The 13,270-nt window shown below is 47.3% G+C and overlaps 1 protein-coding gene across 1 annotated transcript in view; it reads right to left on the bottom strand.

Moving 5' to 3' along the window:
• The window catches only part of ADD2 (adducin 2), a 105,079-nt gene that overhangs the window by 19,249 nt on the left and 72,560 nt on the right, over positions 1–13,270 (bottom strand). Inside the window, exons 5-9 of the mRNA XM_036873323.1 lie at positions 9,837–9,988; positions 9,308–9,388; positions 7,260–7,409; positions 5,849–5,992; positions 3,785–3,883 (exon numbers count right to left, since the gene is read on the bottom strand). Of these exons, the coding sequence (XP_036729218.1) occupies positions 3,785–3,883; positions 5,849–5,992; positions 7,260–7,409; positions 9,308–9,388; positions 9,837–9,988 (626 nt within the window). The remainder of the gene's footprint in view (positions 1–3,784; positions 3,884–5,848; positions 5,993–7,259; positions 7,410–9,307; positions 9,389–9,836; positions 9,989–13,270) is intronic.

Below are 13,270 nucleotides of genomic sequence, written 5' to 3'. Positions count from 1 at the left end.
GAAGACCCTCCATGACGGGGTTAGCCAGTCAAGGAAGCCCAGAAAGATGAGACACATGAAATGCTGACAGTCACAGCCGGGCACTGTGTAGGGCTTAGGAAGCTTTTACCAGCAGACTTAGAGCGTTTGTCCCACTGTCACGGCTCCATGGGGAGGGGACAATACAGGTGGCTACAGGCAACGGACTCTGACTTTTAGGGCAAGTGGTGTGTGTATAAAGCAGGTAATTTTAGAACAATCTTAAAAACATTCATGAATCCAACTAATCTTATTTTCTAATTCCATGCTCATCTAAAAGCACATTCTATTTACTCCCTGTATCTGCCACTCAGATATAATTGGTCATGGTTTGGCTTCCTGGGTAAGTCCAGAGAGAGATGGTGGTTTCCAAGTATTGTAGGTAGTGAAGCTGAAGTTTTACACTGCACATCAAGACCCCAGCATTCTGATTAATATTTGATATCCCATGTAAACCTGCTTGTTATGGGGGAACGGCTCTGATTATATAAACTTTCAGTGTTCCAGTTTTTGTGCCAGTTATTGTTTTACTGAAAATGAAAAGAATCCAATGTAGCTTGCTGACAAACACAGGTCTATGAACCCATGAGGATCCTGGACACACTCCAGAGTGTGTTAAATTCACCAGTGCAACACATGGCCCCTGTGAGACTTCCTAGAGGTCAGCCAGGAAGCCTTTCCAAGGTGACCCCCATCACTCTGTGAAGAGGAAGAAGCAAGAACAAGCATTTCCATGCCCTCTTCATCCAAGGCATGTGTCCTACGGAAGCCTCCATTTTTATCTTAAAAAGACGACTCCACACCCTACAAATAGAGAGACTTCGAGGCCTTTTATTCCATTCTCTCACCAAAAATGAGTCCTTGTCTAGTATCCCTAGAAGTGGTCAGCTCCATGCCTGGGAAGGCAGCCTATTATACTGTTGTCCAAGTGTTAGAAGGGTTACAGTGAGTTGATATAGATTACCCTGAGTTGAAATCTACCTTTTTATTATGTTCATTCACTGGTCCCAGTTCTGCCCTCTGCTGACCGTGTTTTCTAATTCTGAAGTCCCTCACACCTGGCACTGGGGCTGAGCGCCTGGAAACACACTCTCAAAGGTAGTGAATCCCAGCTGGTTGATCAATTACCAAGTTCATCCTGGACCCCTACCGGGCCAAGGCAGGGCTCCAGCACTGGGACCCTGAAACCCTGACTTGAAGTGCCAGCTCCCTGAGGAGAGGTCCCAACCTGTCAGCTGACCTTTCCCACCGACGCTTGCTTTCCCGAGAGGCAGTGCAATGTAGTGTTTAGGACATAGGCCCTGGGTACCAGGCTGTCTGGGTTTGGATCCTGGCTCTGCCACCTACTTGCTGTGTGACTTTGAGCAGCTATTTACCCTCCCTGTGCCTCAGCTTTCTCATCTGTAAAATGAAAATAGTATCTACCTCGTGAGGATTATTTAAGGTAATATTTGTAAAGCACTTAGAATAGCACCTGGTGCATACGGAGTGCCATAGAAACATTTATGATAAATAAATTCTGAGGTTTTACCATGAAAGGCTGAGAAGCAATACCCCCTGGAGACTGGTCATTCATAGAGGAGGAGAAAACTGCCCACACCCTTGCAAGAGCTGCCTCCTCTCACCTCCCCCTTCCCCCATCCGTTTCCATGGCGATGGGTAGCAGATGGAGAATTGCCTGAGCTTCTTCTCATCTGCCTGTGAACAGAGCAGGGAGCTGCCTCTCTCAGCAGAGGATGACCCAGTTTCCTGGAACCCCAAACTGATGGGGAGCAAAGAGAACGCTGTCCCCAGGAGAATGGAATACGCTCTTAGTCTTGAACCACTGAAATGACCGTGGACACATTTGCTTGTCTGCCAAGGCTACTGAGGGAGAACACTAGTCATGATGGAAACAGAATTTCGGTGCTGGTCCTTTGACCAGAAATGACCCTTCCAGGGACTGCAGTCCCAACAGCATCTGCAGGCTGGTGTACCTGGGCTCTTCCGAGCCTTAATCCACCCACACTCTTGGTCTAATCTCTCCTGTTTTTTTTCCCACAACTTCCAGCTTCATTTCACCCTCTAGAAGCCTTCCTGCTCCACTTGCTGAAAAAAATCCACTGGCGCTTTCCTGGGGTTATCTGTCCCCATCGCCTGATGCACTTTTAAAAGGTTACATCAAACCAGTCCTGACTGAAAAGAAAGTGACAGCAGACAGGGCCAAGAGAAGCAGCTGGGGCTGTCCAGGAAAGTGGCTGGCAGCTCTGCCCTTCATCTCCCCAGCTGCTAGATGGTCAGCCTCCCTTTGCTTAAATTGCGCAGTGGCCATTTCTGGGGATCTGGAGCCTGGGGAAGGCATCCTTCACAGTGTGGGGGGACACCTGGGAACCTCTCTCCATTCATTCTTAGGACTGTGCTATCTTTGCAAAGAGATAAGGCCTTTTCATGAGATATTTTCTCATGGAAGCCTCTTCTTCAGAAGAAAGATGGGGAGCTCTTCAGATGTGGAGAAGGGAAAGTAGGCATATCAGAGGTTCTGCCAGGTTCTAACAACACTCCGGGGTCAGAGTTCAGGGCCAGCATTATTGGATGGGAGATGGGGAGTCGGGAGGGTCTCACACCACCTCCTCTAACATTTCTTCATCACTGTCCTCTCAACATAGCCTTCAAAAACCATTGAGAAAGGTCCCACTTGTAGAGCCTCCACTAGTGATGCTTCTGGGATTATCCCATTCTTCCCCCATAACGCCCAAGAGAGGGGCAGGCCGTCTTCCTCGGGGCACTACTCTGCCAGACCAGCCAGGAGAGGGCAGATGGGACACCAGCAGGGCCCTGCAAAGAGCCGACTCACCCTGGGGCAGCTAGCCTCTCCCTCTGTCAACCGAGTCCTAAAAATACCATCAGCAACACCTCTCCTTGTCTGAAAGGCCATCCTCACAAGGTCTCTCTAGACCCAGGTCTGAGGTTGAGGAAATGGAGGCCTGCAGAGGGCAGGTCCCTGACCCAAGAGCACAGAGCGCAGGCTGGGAAGGATGAAGCCCAGTCAGTCGTGCAAGACCCCCCTACTCACCCGACGGCTTGCCACACTGGAAGGAGAGTATGCTTGGCTTATCCAATACTACCTGGTTATCTCATAAAACTACAGGATATGTGTTTTCCTACTGCTTCTCCATCAACTCTTCTAGGGGTCCCATGACTACTGACACTCCCCACCCACCCTCTATCTCATCCTTTACCAGTTAGGAGAACTTCACCATGGGCTCCCTGAACATCACCCTGGGGCTTCCCTGGGGTCAGGCCTGCCATGTCAACACTCTACTTTGGCCTGCTTTCCACTTCTCTTTCTGGACTTGACCACATTCATGGTCTTTGCAAACTACCCTTCTCCAAACAAAGAAAGGAAAGAAGACTTACCTGTGTGGTGTCTGTGGGGCACAGCTAGAGGTAACAGGTACACCCCAGGTTATACAGGAGCATGGGAAGTACAGTTCCTCCCACTGTCCTACTGATGAGCCCAGGCAGCTCCCCGTCCTGAGCACTGATCCCCAAGAGTTGGGTGCTGGTTGTTAGACAATGGCGGTAGAAAATTTTAAAGCTACAAAACTGATTCCAAATGTGAAACTTTAGAAGAATCAGGTGGTGCCAAGGCAGAGAAATAGGGTGAGGATTTCAGAGGGCCCCACTCAAAGGTCTCCCTAAATCACGGCCCATGGGGCTGCCACCTTTGCCCCCAAGCCCCTGTCAGGGTCCCTCCTGGGCCCACACCCCAGAGGAACTTGCTCACCTGTATCTCACACGCAGCCTGAAGGTGGAAGATCTTATAAAACGCCTCCTCCACCGTGTCACCCAGAGCAACCACTCCATGGTTTCTTAGCACCAGGATCTGCACAGGAGCCCACAGCCAATTAAAACTTTAAGCCTTCCAAACTTGAGTTAAGAGGGAGAGATTTTTCATTTTATTCAGATCAATTTCGTATCCAATCCTGGAGCACGCCCCCCTCCCCCAATTCCTTACTCATTCTCCCTATACAAACACTGAATGCTACCCACCGCCCCCCCATGAGTTTTAATATCTACCCAAACGAACGTTTAAAGCATCCACCCTAAAAAATTGAAGATGCTTTTTAAAACTGAGACTGAATAGCTTGGTGGATTTCTTTGGGCAAGGCCTGGGTTTTTAGGCCCTGAAGAGCTTAGAAGTCTGAAAAACGAATGTTTGTGTTAAAGTGAATGAAATTACTTGCTGTTGAATACAAGGGTCCAACCTCAAAAGCAATCACTTGCCCCCCTGTAACTCAGTCGACTTGTGAGTCAAACCCAAGGGGGTGGCCCTCTGAGAGGTGTCTCTGCAGACACAGGTGAGTTGGGTCCCCTGTTTTCTGGCCCTCAGGCTTCCTCTCCGTGAATTCCGTGAGGCCCTGGCAGCTCTAAGATCCTACAGTTCCATGAAAGAGGCCACGGCGACCCTCTAATCTAACTCACTAGTTTTACTAATGAGGAAAGAGAAGCCTAAAGAAATTGAAAGTCTCCCAGCTAATTAGGGGCAGAGTCAGAACCAGAACTCAGGCTGTCCCTGATGGAGCGATGTTTTTAACTCAGACAGGGGCAGGCAGATCTAAAAGGGGCGAAAAAACAGAAATAAATTTATACCAAGGTCCAGGTGCACCCTCCCTGTTGGAAACTCCTCTTGGTTGGTTTTATCCTCGAGAACTCTCTGAAAGATACCTAGGTGACACCCACGTGGGAGCCGGGCCACAGACCCACGTATCAGATCTGTCCTTGCAGCACCTGGGCTGAGGCCCAGTGGCCTAATCATCACATCCACTCTTGCTGAAAACAGCTGGAGTTTTTTCGTCTCAAGAGCCAGAGAGATGGAAAGAGACCGTGACTTTTGCTCACAGGATTTTGCAGATCTTTTATGAACGCCCCATCTCTTAAATTTTTGTACCATTTCACAAATGTGAACATCACGCCTCTCCTGGCACTGCTAATGAGGCTTCAGAGAATGGCAGGAGAGGGTGGCAGGGATTTCTGCTCTATGTGAGAGGTGGGAAGACAGGGACTCCCAGATGGGAAATGACTCCGGGAGTGAGTGCCTTTCAAGGAAGGGGGCAAGCGCCCATCCACCCAGGCTTGGCTATGAAACTTCCCATTCTAAGCTCAACAGCCCTAATTACATGCTGTTATAAAAGAGGCCTTCAGACTTAGATCAAGCAATAATAATGAGATTCTGTTTATCTCTATCAAGTTAGCAAAAAAAAAAAAAAGTGATAACAGTCAAGTTTGGGGAGACTGTAGCGGAACAGCATTCTCAAGTACTAGTCACGGCCGGAGGAGAGGGCAATTTGGTACTATGAAGTAAGAGTTGTAAAATGTGTATCCTTAGGAGTTTATCCTAAGGAAATCATCCCAAGCAAATACAAAGATGTAGCTGAAAGCATTTTCATCACAGAGTTGTTTATATTAAGAGAAAATTTGGGGGAGAAACTTTTCAGTGTCCAATCATAGAGGACTGTTTAGGTAAATAGTGGCACAGCCATTCACACAATGAGGTATAATTTAAAATAGTGATTAGAAAGTATTTAGTAACATACAAGGGTGTTTACTGTATATCGCTAAGGGGAAACGGGAGAATATATTTTATAATCCTACTTTTGTAAATCTATATGAATAGCTATGGGGGTGTGCACCCAAATCGCAGGGTAGGGTGAAAGATTTTTATGTCATTTGTTGTTATTGTTGTTTATCTGCAACTTATAAACATTTTCCAATGAACATTTGTCGCTTTTGTGATGTCGGTTTTTGACAATCCCACCCAGAGCATCTTCCCAGAACAGCTGAGCCGAACCTTGCAGGTGGGTCCAAGGCACTTCTGCAGGTTGATCCGATCGGCTTCCTGCTCCATCTCGCCGTTGAAGTCATAATAGGCCATGTCCCCCACCACCAGGGCGTTGTGGGACACAGGCAGGAGGCCCCACTTCATGGCTGACACCTTTAGGGAGACGATGGAATGACTGTTTAGCGCTGCAGCTCCACCCCCCTCCTCGCCCCTCTGTCACCGTCGCCCTCTCCTCAGAGCCGCACAGTCAAGTTCTGTCTGGGGACGTGGCAGGGGAGGGAGCGAGCGCAGGAGAAAGGCACCCCGTCCCCTTGGCGAGGCTCTTGCTTTCTCACTGCTTCCTCTAAAGCCTTTTCATCACACTTTTCCCAGCTGCCATGTCAAGACATCACGTTCTAAAACTGCTGCAAAGAATACGCTCGAGGGATGGCGTGCTTCTGCCCACCCCTGCCTGGCTCTTTAGGACCCGGGAAGAGGCAGGGCTGGTGGAGTTGGCACCAGACAGGGCTGAAGCAGGGTCCAGGGTCCCAGGGGTGGGTTGCGCGAGACCCTCAGCCTTGGGTCAGTGCATCAATAGCCACGACTCTTCACTGACATGAGGCCCATTGAGAAGCCCCCATTTTACTGTCAACGGAGCAATGCAAGTGCCAGAGAACAGGGTTAAAACGCAGGCTGAAACGGCCATGCCCCAAATCCCGCCTTTTATTAAAAGCAGGGAGCGTGGAGAGGTTAGGAGAGCCGCTTGCCCCCCTTCACTCATCTTGCCCCTCGTGTAAGCCCCGGCTCTGCAGAAATGGATACTTGGCACGAATACGACATGCAGCCTTAGTCCGAATTCTGGAAGGTCTGAGTGCTAGTAACCGGTGTGATTTGCAGAGAAAACCACAGGCCAGTGACAGGTCTTTTTTTGCCCCTGTAGGCATGTGGCCTGGGGGTGAGGGTTGAGGGAACACCCAGACTGGGTGTCTGCTGTCTTTCCAGGTGCACCGCAGCGTCTCAGGTAGACGTGGAGAAATGCCCAGAGACCCCTGGGGGACAGCTTGCTCCTTGAGGGTCTTCCCTCTGCTCTCTCCCAGTCCCCAGACACTCGGAAGGTGCCGTCACCCGGGCTTGTGGCACCGGTTTGCGTATGTAGCAGGTGCTGGGTGCAGCAGGGAAGACTTCACACATCTTCACCTTGTCTCCCCTCACCTAGACTTCCATAGTTAGAAAATGCAGAGGAGGAGGTTCCCATGTTGGGTGTCCCCTCCTCACCTTGCTCTGAGTTCCAGGGAATCTTTCCAGAACTGTTTTATATGGCGAGTTTGCTCCTAGCTTGGGGGCTTATGTCTTTCTTCAGGGAGACCCTCAGAGAGACAGGTGCCATGGGTCTGCTGCCAGGCTCGGGGACTGAAATGCTGGCTGAAGAGCTGACACTCACCGCTGCCGTGGCCGGAGTATGCAGGTGGATGACACAGCGCACGTCGGGTCTGGCGGCGTAGATGGCCGAGTGCAGGCAGAAGCCCGTGGTGTCCACTGGGAAGCAGCTGCTGCCCTTCTCCACCACCTCTCCCAGGATGTTCACCTTGATCTGGGCCGGGGGGAAGAGAGACTTCCGGCCACCAGCAGGCAGAGGCCCCTCATCCCCCTCCCCGCAGGTGGGCCAGGCACATGCCCACCCACCTGTGTCCACTCTCCACCATACCGCGGGCAATGGATGTGCTTTATGTGGGGGGCAAGAGACCCCATTCCTGCCTGCAGGGTGAGCACACAGGCTACTGGGAAACAAAGGCGGTTATAATTCAGCATTGAAAAATGCTAGAGCAGAGTTTCTCAAACTTTAATCACCTGGATGCAACTAGAGATTATCATACTAAGTGAAGCAAGTCAGAAAGGGAAAGACAAATACCATATGATATCACTTATCTGTGGAATCTAAAATATGACACAAATGAACCTATCTATGAAACAGAAACAGAATCAGGGACATAGAGAAGAGACGGGTGGTTGTCAAGAGGGGAGGGGTTGGGGGAGGGACAGAGTGGGAGGCTGGAGTTAGCAGATGTAAGCTTTTATATATAGAATGGATAAACAACAAGGTCCTACTGTATAGCACAGGGAACTATATTCAATATCCTGTGATAAACCATAATGGAAAAAATATATAAAAAAAGAATGTATATACATGTATAACTGAATCATTTTGCTGTACAGCAGAAATAAATACAACATTGTAAATCGACTGTACTTCAATTTTTAAAAATTGATTAAAAAAAAACAATCACCTGGAGATCCTGTCAAAATGCAGATTCGGATTCAGTAGGCTAAGAACTCGGCCTGAGAGTCTGCATTTCTAAAAAGATCCCAGTGATACCCCTACTGCCGGTCCACGGACCACACTTTGAGTAGCAAGGTGCAAGAGGAGAATCATTCACAGAATTCTCTAGAAGCAGACAGGAGGAGTCTTTAATTCCTCCTATTAAAGGGAGTAACATCTAAACTGAGCCTTTTTCCTTTTTTCCCCACTTTTTATTTTGAAAAATTTTTAATCATACACAAAGGTAAAGAGGATAGTATAATGAACACCCATTTACCAGTCACCCGAAAGCTAGGTCTTAAAGGACAAATGGAGAGCAGTCACTGGTCCTACAATCTGCTTTTGACTCCAAGGGGTTGTGGGTGTCATGGTGAAAACACACGCGCACATGCACGGGCGGGCACGCACACACACACACACACACACACACACACACACACAACTGCTAGTGGCTGTGGCTGACCTGGCACACAGCTAAGCCATGGTGCTGCCTAAAATTAACAATCTCATAGAACATCATCACCAGAGACGGCCACTTTTGACTGTGACACAGAAGACAAAAGCCACTCCTTAATCACGTCTAAGCACAGACAAAAACAACTTTGTGTAAATGCAAAAATGCACCTGAACTCAACTTCTTCTGCTTCTAAGCCAGTCCCCCTACTACTCTCCTCTCCCCCCACCCCCGCGCCCAGAAATCTTTCCGGATCGAAACCGATTCTGGAAGTTTCTTCCTACCACGCCTAAAAGGAGCAGGAGGACAGAAAGGGGACCCAGAAGCTCTCTCTCATGGCACCGGCACTAGAAGAGTCTTGCACTGCTTTGGGACAAAGCACTGGCTGTTGTTCGAATGTATCCCCTCAGCTGGAAGGCTTCCCGACTCCCAGCCTTTGTCCAATCCCAGGCTCAGAGGCTTCCAGGCTCATCTCTTCTCCCCTCGCCCTCCCACTGCGCTTGCAGCCTGCACCTCCCATTTCGTCTCTTGATCACATCATGCTCTGCGCTCTCAGTTTGTTTTGGTGTCCATGTGACTTCTCTGTCCCACTAGATTGCAAACTGCAAGAAGGACAGGATGGCAGTGGCTACCTTGGAGATGACCTTTCACCGTAGGAGCAGAAAGAGTACTGTCATTTCAGCAAGAAATGGGTAGTGACAGGCCGGATTGTACTCACCAGGCTGGATGCTGTGACTTCGTTGCAAGAAACTCCCTTAGGGCTGATCAGGAAGTGGTCCTGCTCCTTGCTGACTCTCAGCTGGAGGAAAGACACGTGTTCTCAGCGGTAAGGAGGGAGAGGGGTCATTTCCAATGACACACTGCTTGAATCCCCTCTTTCCCTAAATCCACTGCACCCAAATCTTCCCCCCAAGAACCCTTACTTCTCCTTGACCCATAAGAGATGAAGAGGACTCAGCTTTATTTGGAGCTGGGGAAATGGAACTACAAGAGGAATCTCCCAATGGTCAAGGGTAGCCCTAGAAATAGGATCCAGAAATTCCTGGCTCCTCATCCAGAGAAGTGCCCACTGGGCAGGTTATCTGTCTCAGGAAACCACAGTGGTTAGAAACCTTGGAAGGGCTCATTGAATTTTGGCCAAAGGCCACCAGCAGTGCCATGGCCATGCCAAGGATCAGGAGTTCTCCCTTTGGATTTGGTGGGGGCCACACACATTGCCCCACCTCACCCCCAGAGGCTCTCCTTACCGTGACGTAGGTGTCACTCAGCTGGGCCCAGCCGTACAGGTCCAGGAGGCGGTAGACACTGCTGATCTTGCACCGCATGAGCCGCTCCCCCTTGGCCAGGTTCAAGGAGTCGGCGGTGTGGAGGTCATTGATGGGCGTCATCATGGAGAAGTCTGCAGGGGCACAGGGCAGCTTTTGGGTCAGGGGCTCCCGTCTGCCCTCCCCTGCCCTGCCCCTGTCCTCTCAAATTCTCACTGGCACTACAACCACACACGAGACTTCAGGGAATTCAACATTCTTTGACCCTGACTCCAGAGGAGAAAATCCATAGAATGGATAGCTGTGCCCAATAAGGTCCTCTGCTCCTTCGGGGAAGAATGGCATTGCTTTGGGTCAAAAATCATGGCCAGACTCAAGGCCACAGAATGAAAGGTTCTCAGAAGGCCAAGCTGACCACAAACCCTAGAGATGGACATTGAATAAAAGCATAAATAAATTTCTGAGTGGAAATATGAGTATATTTTATCAGTTTTAATGAAGAAGTTACTAATCATTATCATATTGTTTTAACTATACCATGTAATATAACTTTTTCTCTAATTTGGAAACAGGGCAGACAGAAAGCCAAGTCAGCCAGGAAGTAAATTCCTCAAGTTTTTCTGACAAGTCATGAATTTCCAGAAGTCAGCGTGGCTGTGGTTGGCTGAGGGGCTGGAGGCCTTGGGTGGGCCACATCTGGTCCCCTCTGGATATGCAGTCCCTTGGTTAGTTATGGCTCTTTTGGGGAATTTAGAGGGATGTGGAAGTAATATGGAAATGAGCCTAGAGCATTTGATAGTCAGGGCACCCAGAGGGTATAGGAGTTGATGCTCAGTCTGTCCCATTAACCACGATGACCGCTGCCTGCATGCCTCAGGAAGGCAGAAGAGGGCATCTGAGCCCCAGAACTCCAATTAATCAGTGTCTAGGAAACAATAAAAGAATCAATAGGAAAGGGTTCTGGCTTAAAATGATGTCTGGCTGGGAGCCTCCTGATGCTATCTCTCCCAGCATCCCACTAAAACCATTAATGGATTAAAATGCCCTTTGGAAGCTTCCACCATCTCCATAAACCTCACTGTCACACCATGTGATGTATGTCCTCTATCAGGTTTGCCATTAGTTGAAATGACAAGACGGTCTGCAAATATGAGGGTGGACTGGGGACATAAAGCAAGCAGAGCAAGCCTTGAACACCCCATGTCAGGAAGATGCCCCCCAAAGGGCCTGTGCCCACCAACGGTGGTACGCCTCCGGTGCATGTGTCCAGTACACAAAGTTGACAGGGACAGAAGTGGTCCAAAGACCCAGCTAAACTGGCAAGAAGAGCAACAACGAAACCCAAGAGTCTAGGATTTCTAACTCAAACTGACCAATCTGGGATCCCTGCCTCCTCTCTAGTTCCCCAGATAAGTATTTACCTCTTTGCTTCACCCCTTGCAGCAAGCTGGGAGGCATATCCAAAGCATAAGTCCCCCAGGCAAAGCTGGAGGGGAGGGAGGCTGTTGTTGGGAGAGCCTTCAGACCCAGAGTCCTTTGAATCCTTCTCTTAGAAATAACTGTGGAGCCCCAGAGATGGAAGGAGGCCAGAATAGGACTGAAAACACTCACTCTGTCATGTCCTCTGTGTCCTGTATCAAAGAGTCCCCTCCCCAACCCTGTGGAGCTTCCCCATGAGGACTACCCACCCACAGGCCCAGAAGAGACCAGAGGGATCCACAGGAGTCCCCAGTCCTCTGTGCTCAGGGTCTTCATAGAAAGAACGCTTATTCTGACCAGCCTCACTAAAGTGAAAATCTAACTGGGCCATTATTTCAAAGTACCTAAGAAAACACAGAAAAAGATGAAAATCCACCAAACCCCCTGAAAGCTAAGACTGAAGGACACACTATTTAGAAAAAAACAACAACAACAAAAACAAAACAACCAAAAAAACCCAAAACCAACCAGGCAAAGAAAATTCTAAGGCAAATGGAGCTGGACAAAGAACAACCTCTCCGGGCTTGAACTCAGGACACTTGAAAGTTTCCCTCTCCACATTCCCTGACTCAGATACCCTGCCGTGCACCAACAAGATTTTCAGGCATCCAACTGTTTTCCTGGCAGTTGCTGATCAGTGAGGTGATAGGAATGCTGGTCAGCCCTATTTCTCTCTCAAAAGGAAGAGTATAAGGTCAGAGATAAGAAAGTGATGAGAAAGAATATGATAGATATGGGAGACAAAGACCAGAGGACCTGGCATATAAGTTATAAGTATTGATATAATAGAAGAAAAAAATTCAGAATTGAAAAGAAGACCTATATATATATAAAATGAAAGAACTTACTGCATTTCAGGGGAGAAAAGTCCATTAAAAGAAAAGGCTACAATTATATGCCTCCTGACACAGTCTTGAAATACAAGGGTAAAGGGGAAAATCCACAAGCACCTAGAAAAAAGAAATTGGTTACCTACAAAGGAACCAATAATAGACTGTTTCAGACTTCTCTGCTACAGCAACAGATGCCAAAGACAATACTATAGGAGATTTACAAAAACTAAGAAATACTACAATAAAGCGACACAAAACAGGTAAAAATAAAGGGACCATCAAAAGTATGCCAAGGCAAATATAAACAAAAAGATAAATAGAGCCATAACATGATCAAAGTAGAAGCCACGGAAAACAATATTCTTTTGGACAAAAAGGATCATTTTGTAGGTAATTTTACATGGATTAAGGGCATAATCCACAATGAAGATATAGCTATAAAAACATGTATACTTTGAAAAGCATTTCAAGATATTCAAAGCAAAAGCTATCAGAAACAGAGAGAAATAAACAGAAATCAAATACAGTGGGAGACATTAATTCTTTATAAAATCAAAAACAATAAATGAGGATGAAGATTAAATACTATGTCCCAGAGGTAGAGTCTACACCCATGTATCATTTAAGTATGATATTATTAGGGCACAAAGAAAATCTCAATAAATCCCCAACACAGACATTAAGTAGACTACATTGTCTAAACATAATGCAATAAAACTAGACATTATCAACAAATCTTTAAAAGAATACAAATTCCAACACTTAGAAATGAGGAAACACACTCTCGGAGTGTGTTTATTTTATTTTAGAATAAATATAAAACCAAAACAGCAACTGCAAACTACCTAGAAATTAACAATAAAGGAAATACTACATGTCAAAATTTATGGGATAAGACCAAATTTATACTCAGAGAAAAAAATTCATAGCCTTAAATGTCTTTATTATTGAATTAAATATGAAAATAAATCAAATCCATTTTATTCTATTGTAGAAAAACATAAAGAACAAAATAAACCAAAGAAAAGTTATGCAAAAGAATTAATGAGTATAAAAACAAAATCAATAAATCAGAAAACAAGAAAGTTAGTAGAACCAATATGT

Source organism: Balaenoptera musculus, chromosome 13 (assembly GCF_009873245.2).
Source record: "Balaenoptera musculus isolate JJ_BM4_2016_0621 chromosome 13, mBalMus1.pri.v3, whole genome shotgun sequence".
Taxonomy (NCBI): domain Eukaryota; kingdom Metazoa; phylum Chordata; class Mammalia; order Artiodactyla; family Balaenopteridae; genus Balaenoptera; species Balaenoptera musculus.
The sequence above is the reverse complement of the archived record's forward strand: the minus strand, read 5'-3'. Positions and strand labels throughout refer to the sequence as shown.